The sequence below is a fragment of the Mus pahari genome, chromosome 9, assembly GCF_900095145.1.
Source record: "Mus pahari chromosome 9, PAHARI_EIJ_v1.1, whole genome shotgun sequence".
NCBI lineage: Eukaryota > Metazoa > Chordata > Mammalia > Rodentia > Muridae > Mus > Mus pahari.
The window spans coordinates 82,182,429-82,198,528 of NC_034598.1; the positions used below are offsets into that span (position 1 = coordinate 82,182,429).

The following is a 16,100-nucleotide window of genomic DNA, read 5'->3' on the forward strand; positions in this document are numbered from 1 at the left end:
TGCATAGTTTTCATAGTATCTAAGTGTGTATGTTCAGGTACATGTTTGTGTGTGTGTGTATATATGTGTGTGTTACTTATAAGTGTGCTGCATGTATAGGCCAGAGGGCAACTGCAGATGTGAATCTCGGGGAACTACCCACCTTGACTTTAGACACAGGATCTCTCACTGGCCTGGCACTTATTTCCGGGGATCCATCTGTCTCCCCCTCCAGTACTGACCCTATAAGCACATTCAACTGTGCTCAGCTTCTTTGCTTGGACCCTTGAGGATTAAACTTCATGCTTGGGAGGCAAGCCCTGATGACTGAACCACCATCCCGGTTAGATGTTGGTGTCTGTTATACTTACTAAAACATTGTTCTAATGACCACTGTTGTATTGAGCTGAAAGGCAACTGATTTTCACGTTCCTACACTGACCCAATTATGAATATGAATGATGTGTCAGAACCTAGGAAATAATACCTATTGTCAGAATACTAGTCATTAGAATACCTATCATAAGAATAATTAAGAGTTGTCAGAGCCTAGGAGAGCTCCTCATATGAGACATTCGATTTTGGCCAGGTGGTGGTGGCCAGGCAGATCTCCGGGAATTTCAGGGCCAGCTGATCCACAGAGATAGAGTTCTAGGACAGCCAGGGTTATGAAGAGATGCCCTGTCGCAGAAAGAAAGAAAGAAAGAAAGAAAGAAAGAAAGAAAGAAAGAAAGAAAGAAAGAGAGAGAGAGAGAGAGAGAGGGAGAGAGAGAGAGAGAGAGAAGGAGGGAAGGAGGGAAGGAAGGAAGGAAGGAAGGAAGGAAGGAAAGAAGAAAGAAAGGAAGGAAGAAAGAAGAAAGGAGACAGAAAGGGAAAGGAGAAAGAGAAAGAGAAAGAAAGAGAAAGAGAAAGAGAAAGAGAAACTCAATTTTTAAAAACAATTCTTTACCCAGTCATGAACTGCTGAATGTGGAATTACTCTTCATTATACAGAGTTGTTTGTTTTTGCACCAATACTGTTTTGTTTAAAAAAATTTTTTTTTGATAGTTTCTAGATCATTTCAGAACGTTTCCTATTCAGTATTACCTTTCAGTCAAAAACATCTTTTCTCCTTTTCTCAGGTGACAGCTTAAAAGGTCTGTCTTTCCCATTTCTGCTTGTACTTTAAAGACTTGGACTCACAGTCAGTCTGAATAAGCTCAGGCCTAATGGGAGGGACAGAGGCATCTAGCGCTTTCTTCGGGTGGTGATGTCTTCCCTTGGTCATCAACCCCTGGGAAGCCTTAGATGTCAAGAGGGGGACAGGAGCAGGGAGACTGCTTCCCAACTACTGTCCTGTGATCTTGGAGGCGAGAGGAGGTTAACTTTGAAAATCGTTTACTATCCACTCGTGGCTGTTTTTGGAGTCAGGGTACTATGTCTGTATTTGCTCTCTCTCTGGCTGACCTGTTGTTTTGTTGCCCATCATCCGCATCTTCTGTCTCCTTGGTTACCTTAACAACTCTTGAAACAGTGGATGCACTTCTTTCACATTTGTGTTCCTGGCCCAGTGACCGAGTTCCCAGAGAGAAGCTAGGCCTAGATCCCATTGAGGACTTGGACTTACAAACCAGCCATGTGCATTCAAAGAAGGAAGGGAGGGGAGAACTGGACTTCAGGGGGAAAAACGTGTCTTATTTTGCAGATGGTGCTGCCACTAAATTGAATCCATAAGAGTTATAAACACAGGCTCTTCAAGTAGCATGTGCTAACTAATGGTGCCCCCTGGACCTTTCCTCACCAGTGTGTAAAGTAGAAACTTGGTAGTAGGTATTCCATAGCAGTAAGTTTCAGGGTATTTCTGGCCTGGAAGTTTTACTAAAGTAAAAGACATCTGTTGAGTTTTTGGAGTTTTAAAGCATCATTTATTATATGAGAATTTATTCTATGGTAATCTAGGGGCAGCTTGAAGGTCTACCATCATAAAATAAGCTGAGACAACTCCCAGAATTTTTTTTTTTAATGCAGCCAGTTAATTTGCTTTAAATATTGAATGAGCTCATTATCAGCAACTACACTGACGTGGTTTCTCTTTGTTACTGTTCCCTAGGTCCATCGGGACAGTTCCCTGCAGTCTGATGTATCTGGAAAGCTCACCGGCTGCCCATCTTATACAGAAATCTCATCAGAAATGGCGGTTCAAGCTTTAAACAAAGAACTTTGCTTTCAGTGGTATATTCCTCCCCTGGACAAACCTCCAAAGGATGCGGAACCTATGGTACGCACTGATAAGAGTTAAATATCCCACCCAGAAATAAGGCTTAAGCAGCAGAGGGGACCCTTAATGACCAAGATCGAGTAGTGATTCAGATTCTAGGGGAGTCTTGAAAATGAGTCAGCTTTGAAAAGTGGAACAGTTGGTCAATATAACCCCTTATGGAGAAACCTTCCAGCCTGCGATGCCTCTGATGATTTCTTTCTCTAAGAGCCTCAGGCACTTTCCCATACAGTGCTAGCCTAAGGGGTTTTTCTTGTCTGGTGTTTTCATTTGCTCTTTGTCTCCTTCATTGGTCTCCTTTCTCACTCTTCAGTACACGAGCTTTGTCCCCTCCAGCAGTGCCCCTGGTAGCTTCTGCACCTCCTTGACTCACGTGACCCCTGTCAAATCAGAAACCTCCTAGGCCCACCTTTTTTTTTTTTTTCTTCTCCATCCTCCCCCTTCTTATACTGGGCCAATTATACAGCATTCCCTATTCAGACAAAAAGAGAGATTTGCTACATCACTTCCCAGATATACTTGATGCTGCGTGTTTCCTTTTATCAACAAGCCAACTTTTGTTATTGAGCAGGTGATTGGGTCCAGGATTTTCCAAAGATACCAAAAATCCATGGATGCTCCAGTCTTTTCCCCAAAATGACATATTTATATATGACCTATATACATCCCAGTGTGCACTCTCAGTCATTTCTGCTCACATCCCAGTGTGCACTCTCAGTCATTTCTGCTCACATCCCTGTGTGCACTCTCAGTCATTTCTGCTTTACATGTATTATGCAACACAATGAAAACTTGTGCATAGTGGCTACTCTGTAATATGAAGGGCGTAGCAAGACAGAATCTCCGTGTGTTCAGCAGACCTAACAAAAAATATTTTCTGTCTGCAATTGGTTGGATCTATGAATGTAGAGCCCATGACTATGGAGGTCTGTCCACACCATTGGGTTCCCCCTTTCCTAGTTAAATTCTTGCCAGATATTCCACCAAACTTTAAAAATAGTACATCTACTGTATCCTTCTGGGAAATTTACTATAGTAGTTTTCAAATAGGTTGGAGAGTCAATATAGTTATGCATGATTAGCACTGTATGTGTACATTGCATTTACATGAACAGAGACCAAAACATGACACCAAGTGTCTTCCTTTATTGATGCTGGCTAGTAAGCTCTTCAATCTACCTGTAGCCACACCTCTAATGTTGGGGGTCCAGGAACAAGTAGTCATGCCAGGATTTTATGTGTATGCTAGGTGTTTACACAAGGACCCTCACTTTCCTTCCTAAACAAGATACAAGCCAAAGAAAGTAAACATTGTCTATAAGTGAAAAAGATTCTGTGAAAATTTTGTTTCACGATATATGTTGTTACAGACAAAATTGAATGAACGGGTTGATCATCAGGTATCAGAATGTATTTACTTGCAGGAAAGCCAACAAGAAGGATAAAAGATGGAGAGTTTGGAAGATTTTATAGTTGGGGAACAAATTAAGTAATAGTCTTTTAAAATCAAGTGTGTGTTCATGTCACAAGATTGTAAAATCTCTATGTCATGTCAGTTACTGGGAGGGGAGATGGGTGCAGGGTGATCTGGATGTCCTTGTGTTGATGTCAGATGGCAGAAACCATTCTCTGGAAATTAGATGCTGGTATAATTATGGTAGGTAAATAAACAGTCCATGTTTATTTACAGTCATTGTCCATAAACAGTCATGTCTGGCAGTGAGCAAGGGCTTCATGAACTGATGTGAGGAGGTTAGATGTAGAGTCCCAACCATCAAATTGTGATTTAAGGTGAACACAAGAAAACAGTCAGAGCATGGTTTCTACTTTCTCTTACCTTGGGTCCATTTTTCCTTCTTTAACAGTGAACATGTGTACATGTATGTGTGTTTCATGATTAAAGATGTAGTGGCTGACAAAAGATAAAACCTAAGAAACATTTTCTTAGATGATCTTCTCAGATCCCAAACTTTTTGGAAGGTATTTCTGACAGTTGTTTGATTGATTTAGATGCTGGTGTCTCTGTGCATTCATCTATTAATTATCTTTGCATGTTGATCTAGAGATGGGTGTTGGGTTCTGAGACTAAGAAAACCTTAGATCAGTGGTTTTCAATCTGTGCGTCATGGCCTCCCAAAGACCATCAGGAAACACAGCTATTTACATTGTGATTCATAACAGTAGCAGAATTACAGTTGTAAAGTAGCAACAAACATAATTTTATGGTTGGGGGGTCACCACAACAGCAAGATATGTTTTAAAAGGTTGCTGCATTAACAATATTGAGAACCAATGCCTTAGATGGTAGTCACGGTTAGCTCTCTGCAGAGTTGGGTGTATGGCAGCCATTTTGTTTCTATTAACTTGACAGCAAGTATATGAGGTAGGTGAGATCATTAACCCCATTTCACAGAAGAAAAGACTGAGAGCAAGAATGGAGGACTGTCAGGTGGCAAGGAGCTATCTAACTCCAGAGTATATCTGTGTAAGTAAGCAGGACACCACATTTAGTCCTGGATGATGTCTGTAGGTACTCTTAAGCCTCAGGCAGGATGAATGAAATCACATATCTGATTTAGCCCTTCAGATGTTCATGTCACCGCATCCATTTCCATTTACTGACTATTTAGACACAGAAATGCCAGGCAAGGGTGTTGGGGCCAATAAAATAGAAATCCCAGGATTAGGTGGAATTCTGATAGGAAGGGTGTTTTGTTGTTGTTTGTTTGTTTGTTTTTTAAGAATTCAGAGAGACAAATTTCTCTAGGTAATGAACTTCAAAGGTAGTTTCAAGTTTGTAGCTTAGAATATCGTAACTTCCTAAATAAAGGAAGCAGAAATCAGATTATCTTATCTGAAACAAACAAACAAGCAAGCAAGCAAACAGAACCAAAAAAAAATCTTTAATAGAACATAACAGAACCACACAAAAGTAACCTATTAGAAATTTGTTACAAAATAAGTAATTCTCCAACAACTTAGTACCTTATAGAGACAGAAATTAAATGGCCATTAGAGATATAAATCTAAGGAACCTCCCAGATACTGTTTTTATAGACACAGTGAAAAATTGCTGCTTCCAGCCAGATATGCCACCACAGCTCAGCTATAAAAACATGTGCCCAGAGCCAGAGGTTTGATGGCTTAGATTTGTCTAATGTTAGACCAGAAAGTCTTGCTCTTTAACCCACCTCATCCTCCTTTAGCAAGCAGAGCTGTACTTTGTGGTTCCCAATGAGCTCTGAATTGTGTTGATAAGGGGATCAGCTTCAAGGTATACATTCAATAGGAATGACAAGTGACAGATGACAAAGGAGAAAGTGCCTCCATCAGACTGACCTGTGAAGAAGTCTTTGAGGGCATTTTCTTAACAGTTAATGTGTGTGGGCCCAGCTTACCGTGGCTGGTGCTACTGATGGCCAGATGATTCTGGGGCATCTAAGAAAGCAAGTAGAACAAGCCAGTAATTAGTATTCCTCTGTTTCAGCTCTTGCCTCCAAATTCCTGTTTGAGTTCCTACCCTGATTTCCCTCAATGACAGACTACGGTGTTGAAGTATAAGCCAAATAAACCCTCTCTTCTCCAAGTTTCTTTTGGTCATGATATTTATTATAGCAATAGCAAGCAAAGTAGGACAAGGATATGGATGGCTATAGGTACTAAGACCTGATTTGGTCTCCTCTATTGATTCAAAGGCTGTTGTGTTATTATATGTGGCTGTAAAGTCCAAGGCCATCTCTTAAGGCCATAGAGAATAGGTAAGCATAGAAAATAGATAAGCATGACCACATTCAAGAATTCTGATCAGGCCAGACACTGAGCCCTGAACAGGAAGACTTCATCTGGCCAGTGAAAACACTGCCATCACTTTGACACTGTTTCCCAAATAAAAAAGTCAATCAACATCAGTGTCCCTTCTCACCGTTCTGTACCACCCCCTAGTACTACTCTCCTTGCCCAGGCAGTTATTTCCTTTCTGTCCCTATGCTAGATTATTCTAAATACTCATGCAAAGTATCCTCATATTGAACTCAAAATATATTCTTTCACTCGCATCTGAGCGAGGCCATGCAGGGTTTGTGTTGCTGTATCTGGCTTGTTTAACTTCCCATTCTGTCTTCTAGGTTCACTTACAGCCCAACAATCAGGATTTCATTTTCAAGCCTACACAGTGTTCTATTTTGGGTGTGCTTTATCTACCCATTCACATGTTGATGGTCACAGGTTGATCCCACATCTCAGCTGTTGAGTATGGTGCTTAGTTACCCACCAGAGTGCGGCTATCGCTCTGATTGACTGATTTGCTTGCCTTTGAGTGTATACCCAATGGGATACTGGGTCTTTTTCTGTGACCCTGGAAGCTCTGAGATCTTTTTTTCTGTCCTACGAGCGATGAAATTCTATGGTGTGCCTTGGTATGACCTTCCATACATTCTGCTGGACACTGATGACACACTTCTCAACTTGAACATCGTGTTTTTAGTCTGTAGAGCTGTCATCTCTTATCAGGGTCTTCCCTGTGGTTATTTCTGTACACTCTTAAAGTTCTTTTATTCAGAGAGTGAGTCTAATAGGTTCAAAGTTTACCTTTCTTACCCTTTTCTCATTGTTAGCTATGACTTGAATTTAGGATTTACTTTTCAGGGGGAGACAGATTCATCTTTGCGCTTTAAATATCTTTTTGCTTACTTAGCTGTGACAGTGTATTTTTATCCTCATTCTTTTTCCCACTTAAGCGGTCCATGTTCCTTCTTCATGGACACACCAAAGCCATGTCCTCTCTCCCTCTTCTTTTTTCAGGGACTTGCTGCCTCTCTCTCTCTGATGGTTTGTTATGGTCACTGATAATTTCTTCTGTTCTATCTTAGGTCTGATCCTCTGAGTTCCTTTCTTCTGTTAGTTTTGGTTTCTGTCTTTCACCTTCCTTTTCAGTGGACCTTTGGCTATCTGATTATGTTTGGGGACACACTGAAAACACACAGTGTCAGGCTTATGGATGTATAGGCTCTATTGTAAGATGACTGGAGGGAGATCTAGCAGTTTATTGGAGGATGCTGAGCTGCCAGTGTCTGTGAGTCTTTTTTTTCTCTTTAACTGGCCAGTGATCCCAGAGAGAATGTGCCCACATCATGTTGTGGTTGAGGATGTGGATATCTCTTATTCATAATACATTAACTCCAATATTTCCCCCAGCACCTAACCCCCATAGCTAAGGCCACGAATATAGATAGTCTGATTTAACATTTGCAGAGTGCAGAGTGTAGTTTTCACCCAGGAGCAATGTCAAGGGACATGTTCAATCTCCCCACTTGGACAGAGGAAGGGATCTGGTGAGAGGAGCTCTCACATTTCTGTTCGCAGTCCCACCTGCCCTTGCCTTCACGATGTCTGGCTCTCTAATCCTGGGCAGTTTTCACCTTTCTAAGTCATGCCTGGTGTTAGCGATCCCTTTGAAGGCACTTAGGATGCACCCTTCCCTCGCTTCTGAGTCCTCCAGATGCTCTCTGTTCTTCAAAGGGCTGTTAAGTCCCATCTCTTTCACTCCTTTTGCTTTTTGTCTTTAAATCTTAAAGACATCCCTTTAGTCTTTCCTTTGACTTGTGTGGAAGCGGAGATACATGTGTGCATGTGCCTGACTAGTCAGGTTTGATGGTCCGCTCTAGGCTTCTGCTTTCTAATCTCTAAAGTGAAGGGAGAGGCTCTGTGAGTCTCATATCCTGTGACTCCACAACTGTTAATAGTGGATAGAGTAGACGCTTAAGAATTATCCAAATCCAAGCAATGGGGAAATTCCTAGGGCATGACTCACCAAGAGAATCCCTCCTCTTAAACAGGCCTATGAAGTTGTGTGGAGTTGAAATAAATGGGGGAGAGAGGAATGTGGGTGTGTGGGAGTGGGTAACCCAACGGAGTGGGAAGGTGTACCTCCTGAAAGTAATAGGAAGTGTAGGCGTATGCTCACTGGGTACCTGTGCTTATTAAAGAGGTCCTGCAAATGCTGGAATTTAAATGTTTGCAGTGCAGAACATAACTCCAAATAGCACTTATTTTCATGGCATTGTATTTGTCCATTTTTGCCTAGGCAAGGATGTTGTCTCTAGAACTCACTTGTCGTCTAGGCTGACTAGGAACTCCTAATTATCTTGCTTCTGCATTTCATGTTCCAGGATTCCAAGGATGTGTTGCCATGACCAAATTCACTTCGGACATCTTGTATTTCTCTTCACAGTGAATTGAAAGAAAAAAAACAAAACAAAACACAATATTTCTTGTCTACAGAAAAAGTGGTTCAAATAAGGTGCTCTTTCTATAAGGAATAATGGTGGAATTTTCAGTTATGGTTTTGATGTCTGTTTTTGTGTGCTTTTATGTTTCTTTAGGTTTTATTATTATATGCATATAACCTGAAGCCCCTGAGGATTTTGGATATCAGAGTTCCTACTGGTAACAGCCTGTGCGTTGGCACCTCCTGGATTCCACTGAGGAGGCAAGGAAACACCATTCTCTGGGAGCCCACTGGGGATGAAGGTGGAGAAAGCGTTAGTCTAAGTAGTAGTAAGGGAAGAAAAGAATTCCCAGAAGGCAGAGCAGGAGAACTTGGAGTCCATGGGGGAGGTCTCAGCCTCAGCTGGGCAGGACTTTGCTGCCAATACAGGTGAGTGCAGCTGCAAGGGCTCAGGGCTTAGGGTCAGAGCAGTTGGACCGTACTTTTTGTAAGGTCTCAGATTGAAGGGTTCCAGAGGGCTATACTGAGACAAAATTATCCTTTGAAGTAAGAGGTGCTTTAGGGAGCAATTAACTCCAAGGAAAGACAGCTCAATGGGGACTCTAGGGAGTATCTAGGCCCATGAGACTAAGTGGGGCCCCTTCTGATAGGTTTCAGGGACACAGGAGAAACCCCATCATGTGGTTGATTAGTCCATAGTGTGCAACTGGCTCTTCTATATCTATTGAAAAGAAAGAAAGGAAGGAGCAAACGCTGGCCCATTCAGTTAGTGTATGCCCATTACACAGACATGGCACCCATTGCTCCTGACTGCTCACGTTCCTTGGGGAAACTCCTTTGGTGAATCAAGGTTTACAGACTCACAGGCAAAGTCTCTGGGTCTCTGTCATTTCTCTGTCCAGTATGCGTTCATAATAAAAGCCTTAGAGAAGCTTGGGATGGAGGGAATGTGTCAACACCATAAAGGCCATATTCTACAAACTTACAGCTAATACTCTACTAAATGGGGAAAATAAATACCCACTCGACGTATCTCTCCTAAAATCCACAAGACAAGGATGTGGATTCTGCTCTTCAATCTGTCCTCTGTTCTCTGAACTATAGCAACAAAAGAGAGGATGCTATTGGGAAAAACAGTCAAATTACCCCCATTTACAAACAATGTGATGTTGTACAAAGGAGATGCTAAAGACTTGAGGAGAATAACCCTGGAATTGATAAGCACTTTTAGCAAAAGACCAGTGATAAAGGTTATCACAATACCCGACTTCAAGTCATGCCATAGAACCACTGTCCTGGCACAAGCAGCCATGTGGATCAGTGGAATGGAAGAGAAGACTCAGAATTCAACCAAGGCAGCTAGAGCATCTTAGTTAGGGTTCTACCGCTGTGAACAGACACCATGTCCAAGGCAACTCTTATAAAGACAACATTTAATTGGGGCTGGCTTACAGGATCAGAGGTTCAGTCTATTATCATCAAGGAGGGAGCATGGCAGCATCCAGGCAGGCATGGTGCAGGAGGAGCTGAGAGTTCTACATCTTCATCTGAAGTATGTTAGCAGAGTACTGGCTTTCAGACAGCTAAGATGAGGGTCTTAATGCCCATGTCCACAGTGACACACCTACTCCAATAAGGTCACACCTCCAAATAGTGCCACTCCCTAGGCCAAGCATGTTCAAACCATGATATAGAGTCNCCCGAGTTTGTTCAGAGGTGCCAAAAGCATGTAATACAGAAGCGGCAGAGTCTTCAACAACTAGCACTGGGAAAACTGGATATTTGATTGAGGGAGAATGAAACGTGGTCCACATCTCTCATCCTGTTGAAAAAAAATTCAAATTTGATCAACTCGAAAACCACTAGAGAAAACCACTGGTGACATTTNCATGTGTAGGCAGAGGCAAGGGTCTTTTGAAAAAGATTCCAGTTGCTCCGGAAATAATATCAAAAGCTGGAAAGTGAGATTGTGTGACATTCAAGGCCTTCTGAATAGCAGCGAGAATAGTCACAGGAGTGGAGAGATAGGGGAGCAGTCACAGGAGTGGAGAGATAGGGGAATAGTCACAGGAGTGGAGAGATGGGAACAGTCACAGGAGTGGAGAGATGGCCTACAGAGTAAGAAAAACTCACAGAGCTATGTACAGGACAGAGTATAAGTATCTAGAAATAACTCAAGAAACTATCTCCCAAACAATCCAATTAATTTAGGCTAAAAAGTGTGTGTATGGGTGTGTGTGTGTGTCTGTGTGTGTCTGTGTCTGTGTTTGTGTGTGTGTCTGTGTGTGTGCCTGTGGGTAGGTGGGGTCTCTATGATATTTGCAAATTAATCCAAATTCCACCACCTCCTTTGTCTCCTTTCTTCCACCCAACCATATTTTATATTGTTTTCCAAATTAAAAACCCTCTGCTTTGGCCAGGCCTACTCCTCTCTTTCCATCAAGCAGGAAAGATCTCTAATTTTTTTGTCTTGTTAAATTTTGTTTGCTTATTTTCTGTTTTTCCTCTCCTGTTACCAAGTTCCTTGTTTTGGGGTTTAAAAGAAGTGTTTTAGCTTAGCTAGTTGTTCTTCAACTCAATGGCTCACTGCCCTGGGCTCTTTCTGCCTCCACTTCTCCCCCTGTAAGAGGAATGGTAACATCCCCTCGCCTGACTCTCTGGTGATNGTTAGCCTCAAACCAGATGGCNGATGAACAGCAGCAGGGACGCTGCCAGCACAGGTGTCTCTGGAACTTGCTCCCTGCCCCACCGGGCATCTGGTGAAAGCTGTGTGGATGGAGACCTACCNCCTCCCTGCTTCTCCCAGAGAGCCCCATTCTCGCTCCATGCTTTTCAGATCTCAGGACATTTGGGCATTCTCATGAAAGAGAATAAAACAGGAGCCTGTCTCGAGAGTCGGCAGACCTCCAATTATTCAGTCAATAGTCTTCCTTTTTTTTCTCTCCCTTTTCCCTTTAAAGCAAAAGAAAAGTGGGGAAGCTAAGCATAAGCATAAGAAGCAGGAAAATCAGGGTATTTGAATTTACTTGTACCTCGTAAATCCTGAAACACTGTAGGTGCTTAATTTTTTTTTTTTATTTTTCAGAACCACATGATGAACATAAAGAGAAAACCTGCAGAGTAGAGAGGTACCAATGAGAGGCTTCTCTTAAAATTTTAATTACATTTAATTGAAAAATAGAATTCTTTAAAAACCGCTGTGCTTATGGTAGCAGTAAATGACTCAGTCAGGGACAAGCCCTTGTCCCTGAGCTCATCGCAGTGAGTGGCCTCTCTCTCCTGGCTCAGGACAGTTTTGTGTTCTGATGGCTGTCACCTCTTGGTCACTCACTGAAGACAAAGTCAGAGATTCTGGGGTAGAGAAAACTGGGAGGACTCCCCCTCTCTTTGGTACCTCCCTCTTAAGTTCTCCTTGGGAAAGGCACCTTTCGTTTTTCTTTTTTTTTTTTTTTTCTTTTTTTTGTGTTTTTTTTGTTTGTTTGTTTTTTGTTTTTTTTATTTTTTATTTTTTTTAATTCTTTTTTTTTTATGGAAAGGCACCTTTCAATGGTTTTACTTAAAGCCACAGAGGGGACATGTTCTCAGGAATCCACAAATAAAATTTCTGGTTAATTCTAAGCAGACATTACACCTTTGGGACAGGAATCAAGTTGTCTGCCCACCCTCCCCACCTTTAAACCCCACGTCATCATCTTTCATCTTCATCTGTGTTTCTGCTTCCAACTGGGTCCTGTCCTCCAGTCCTTGGCAGAGTAGGAGAGAGTGCCCAGGCATTAGGAAAGAGTAGAGCCTTGGGTAGCTACGTAACCCAAGCAGGATTATGCCTACAGAATACTTGCCTATGGGGGTCAAAGCAGAAGGTGTGAAAGCTGGAATGGACACTGACCTTAGTGTTGTTGTATATTTAACAATCTATTAATTCTTATTATGACCCTGCCAGCCTCCCCCTCCCCAATAATTGAGACAGAGTCCTATCAGTTTATTTAATCAGCTTTAACACAATTACTGGGTTATTACCCCTAAATTATTTTTCTGCACTAGACTGGCTATTTCCCAGGTGTGCTGCCCAAGTTACTTGTCAGTAGTAGTTCTGTCTGGGCTGGATTCTATTAGCCCATTTCCTGGTTCTCTATCCACCCCCACGCCCCACCCTCACCCCCAGTGGTCCCTACCTGCTATCTCCAGGGACCCTAAGCCCTGCCTACCTCTATTCTCCCCAGTAGATGGCTGCCAGCCACTTTGATTTAACCAGTCAGAGGACCTTGGCAGGAGCAGTTTAGTATAAGCAGACAGTGTGTTCCTCTGGACTGCAACCAGATCTTGGGGGCCAGTACTTAGCATTTGAATCCACAGCAGCATCCATTCAACCTCTAACACCCTGGGGACAGAGAGGTGAAGAGAGTAAGCTGAGCAGAGCAACAGCTGGCAGGAGAGAGAGGAGGGTCAAGGCATTAGTAGTCAGGAGGACGGAGTCCAAGGTAGGCAACCAGCATCCCTAATGCTGTCCTTTCTAAGCAAGGCAGCAGAAAACCTAGGGATGAGTCAGGCCCTCACAACAAAGCTCAGCAGACTTTTCTGGGTCCTGGATCACTCTTAAGAGAGTTATTTACTCTGGACATTTACTCTGAAGAAGGCACTATAGTCCCTGGATAATCAGGACGAACCTAAAGCCCACTGTCAAGGATTAGTTTATTCTTACAACCCCAAGTATTGTAAGAGAAAGCTGAGCATCCATTTGAGGTGCTAAGGATGGGGTACACAGCTTTGAACATGCCAGGCAATCATGTTACTGCAGAGATGCCCCTCAGCCCTATGTGGCTTTTGAAAAGACTCAAGAATGTTTTCTCTAGGTTTTAGAATGAAGAATGGGTTTTAGGATGTTCGCTTCCCTTTATGTACTGTTTTATAGTTAAACATATGCAGTTATATTGTTCCCACCTTACAAATGGTCTATGAATTACAAGTCGTGGGTTTTATTAGTTCAGCCTTGGCAGAGAAGAGTCTCACTGGGAGATGCTAGCTGACCTGCTGGAAGGTCCAGGGATAAAGGAAGGACCAGGATGTTGGTCGGTTCCCTCCCTGTGAAGGAGCCTACTCGGACTCACCAAGTCCTGCCACTCTTCTCTCTCTGCAACTCAACAGACAGCTCTCCCAGCACAACTGGATAGTATCCACTTTTTTACTGGGCAAGTTTCCCAAACAAACTTAATGACCAATCTTCATGTTTTAGTTGTTACCTTTTAACAGAAAAATGCAATACAGGATGCTTACTGAACATGAAAAATATATATATGTGTGTATATAAAATGTGACATGGACTACTATTTGATTTCCGCATTGCCAGTGTGTGTGTGTGTGTGTGTGTGTGTGTGTGTGTGTGTGTATGTGTGCATACATGTATAGTATGTATGCATATAGTATCAAGGAGAGAATCAAATAGTACCCCATGTCACAGGTAGAGACTCTGGAAGACTGGAGAATTAAAGTTTCTATGCATACTCTTTGGCCACTCTGCTCTTGGATCATCATCTCATTTTGCATATTAATGTCCTTCCTTGAGTAGACACATGGATATTCATTCTGTTCCTGCAGGGTAGAGTCACTTAGGGCCATGCAGGTGCTCTTGCGGAGCCTCTTCCAAGTACAAGCCTTTGACCTCCACTGCACTGGTCCTTCTGCCCTCAGAGCATCCGGTCTTCAGCGACGTTTAGTCCTTGGCATTGTCCCTCTACAGCAGCATTACCACTGCCTTCTCTGCCTCCACTTTGGCTCTTGTTTTTCATCTTTCTCAATTTTCTTCAAGTCTTTCTGCCCCTACCAGCCCTCCAAACACACACACACACACACACACACACACACACACACTCACATAGATGTACATAAAGACATAGACACACATGGACATAGATAAACATGTAGATACAAACACAGAGAGATACATATACAGACATAGATGCACACTCAGACACACACATGCACACAGAGACACAGAGATACACAAAGACACATAGCAGAACACACCCAGTATGCACACACAAACACACAAAGTTACAAACACAAGCACATTCACATAGACATAAACACAGGCACAGACACACATATTCATATGTACACACATAGATATACAAACACATACAGAGACACATACACTGGCATAGATGCACACTCAGACATACAGATGCACACAGTCACACGCACAGAGACACATGGCAGAACACACACACACACACACACACACACACCCCTCTAAAGTATGCAAACAACTTGGTCTTTTCAAGTTCTGATTTGTTAGAGTTTTTGCCTTGGGTCAGCTGGACAGCCATAACATGCCATCAAGATCTACACAAGAGTGAATCTCTTGTTGGCTGATTGACTGGGGTTTCTTTGCCTATATAAATATTTATTTTCATATTCAGAATAATTTGAGTACGTATCTTCTGACATTATGCCCTTTCCATGTTTAACATATACCACCTTGAGTACATAAATAGACATAAACATTATGAGTGTGTTTCTTTGCTGTCTCTTTGCTCATGTTTGTGGAATGAAGGAATGATTGAGTAGATGAAATTTGGGGAATTCAGACACCTAACTCTTAAATAAAAGCTTAATTCATAAATCTTATTGAGTCTAAAACCAGTACCCCTCTGGAATTTTCAAATTAAACATATGAATATTTATATGTATGTGTTTGCTATTTTTAGCGTCATTGCAGTTCACGAGAAACTATCTAATCTTGCACAAATAGCTGAGATATCCTTACCATCGGTTCCTGAAGTTACTTCAGAGGAAAATATCTATGAAACAATAGAAACAATAGAACCTGAGGAAAAACCAATTGATACAGACTTGGAAGTAAGTATATTACTGAATGACTAGAAATGAACTTGCAGTTTTAAGAAGGATCCCATCATATGTTATCACAGAAGTTCTTTTTGTTTTTATTTTATTTATTTATTTATTTTATTATTATTATTATTATTATTATTATTATTATTATTATTTTGGTTTTTTGAGACAGGGTTTCTCTGTATAGCCCTGGCTGACCTGGAGCTCACTTTGTAGACGAGGCGCTCAAACTGATCCATCCTGTCTCAGTGCCATTTTCTTCCTGGACGTCCATAGTCATTTAAAGCAGGCGACTCTCAGAGCCAACTGCTGTGTCTGCTTCTGGCCCTTCCCTGGCTGCTTACCTGACTCAGGCTGTAGCACTGTGAGCTACTTCCTCGCCATTCTTCTCTGAAAAGCTTTCAGTCTAGGAAACTTTAGTTTCGCCCAGGCTTTTGTTTTCTTAAGTCTTTTGGCTAGGTGAATATGTAACCAGTTACCAATACTAAAAACCTCTTTAATTCTTAAAGAATAATACTTACACGGCTCTTTGTTTTCCTGTTTACCTCTTCTCGCACTTTTACTATGTGAATGCCTAAGAATTAGTAACTTCTCGGATTTTCAGAGTATATTTGTTGGTATTTTCAGTCTCGGTTTCTCTCATTATGCAAGTTAACAGCCCATATGTAAGAGAGTCTATCAGGCAGGCCCAGAAAGCCTTTGTAAAATGCCATTCGACAGCATTTAAGCCCTCTGCACTCTCTGCTAGGATTTATAAGGAGCAGACATCTTAGAACTCTAGTTGTGTA

The 16,100-nt window shown here is 42.0% G+C and overlaps 1 protein-coding gene across 1 annotated transcript in view; it reads left to right on the plus strand.

Moving 5' to 3' along the window:
- Positions 1-16,100, plus strand: part of Cfap54 (cilia and flagella associated protein 54) — a 287,635-nt gene that overhangs the window by 240,847 nt on the left and 30,688 nt on the right. The window contains exons 64-66 of the mRNA XM_021205638.1: positions 2,070-2,237; positions 8,618-8,724; positions 15,168-15,318. Coding sequence (XP_021061297.1) covers positions 2,070-2,237; positions 8,618-8,724; positions 15,168-15,318 — 426 coding nt within the window. The remainder of the gene's footprint in view (positions 1-2,069; positions 2,238-8,617; positions 8,725-15,167; positions 15,319-16,100) is intronic.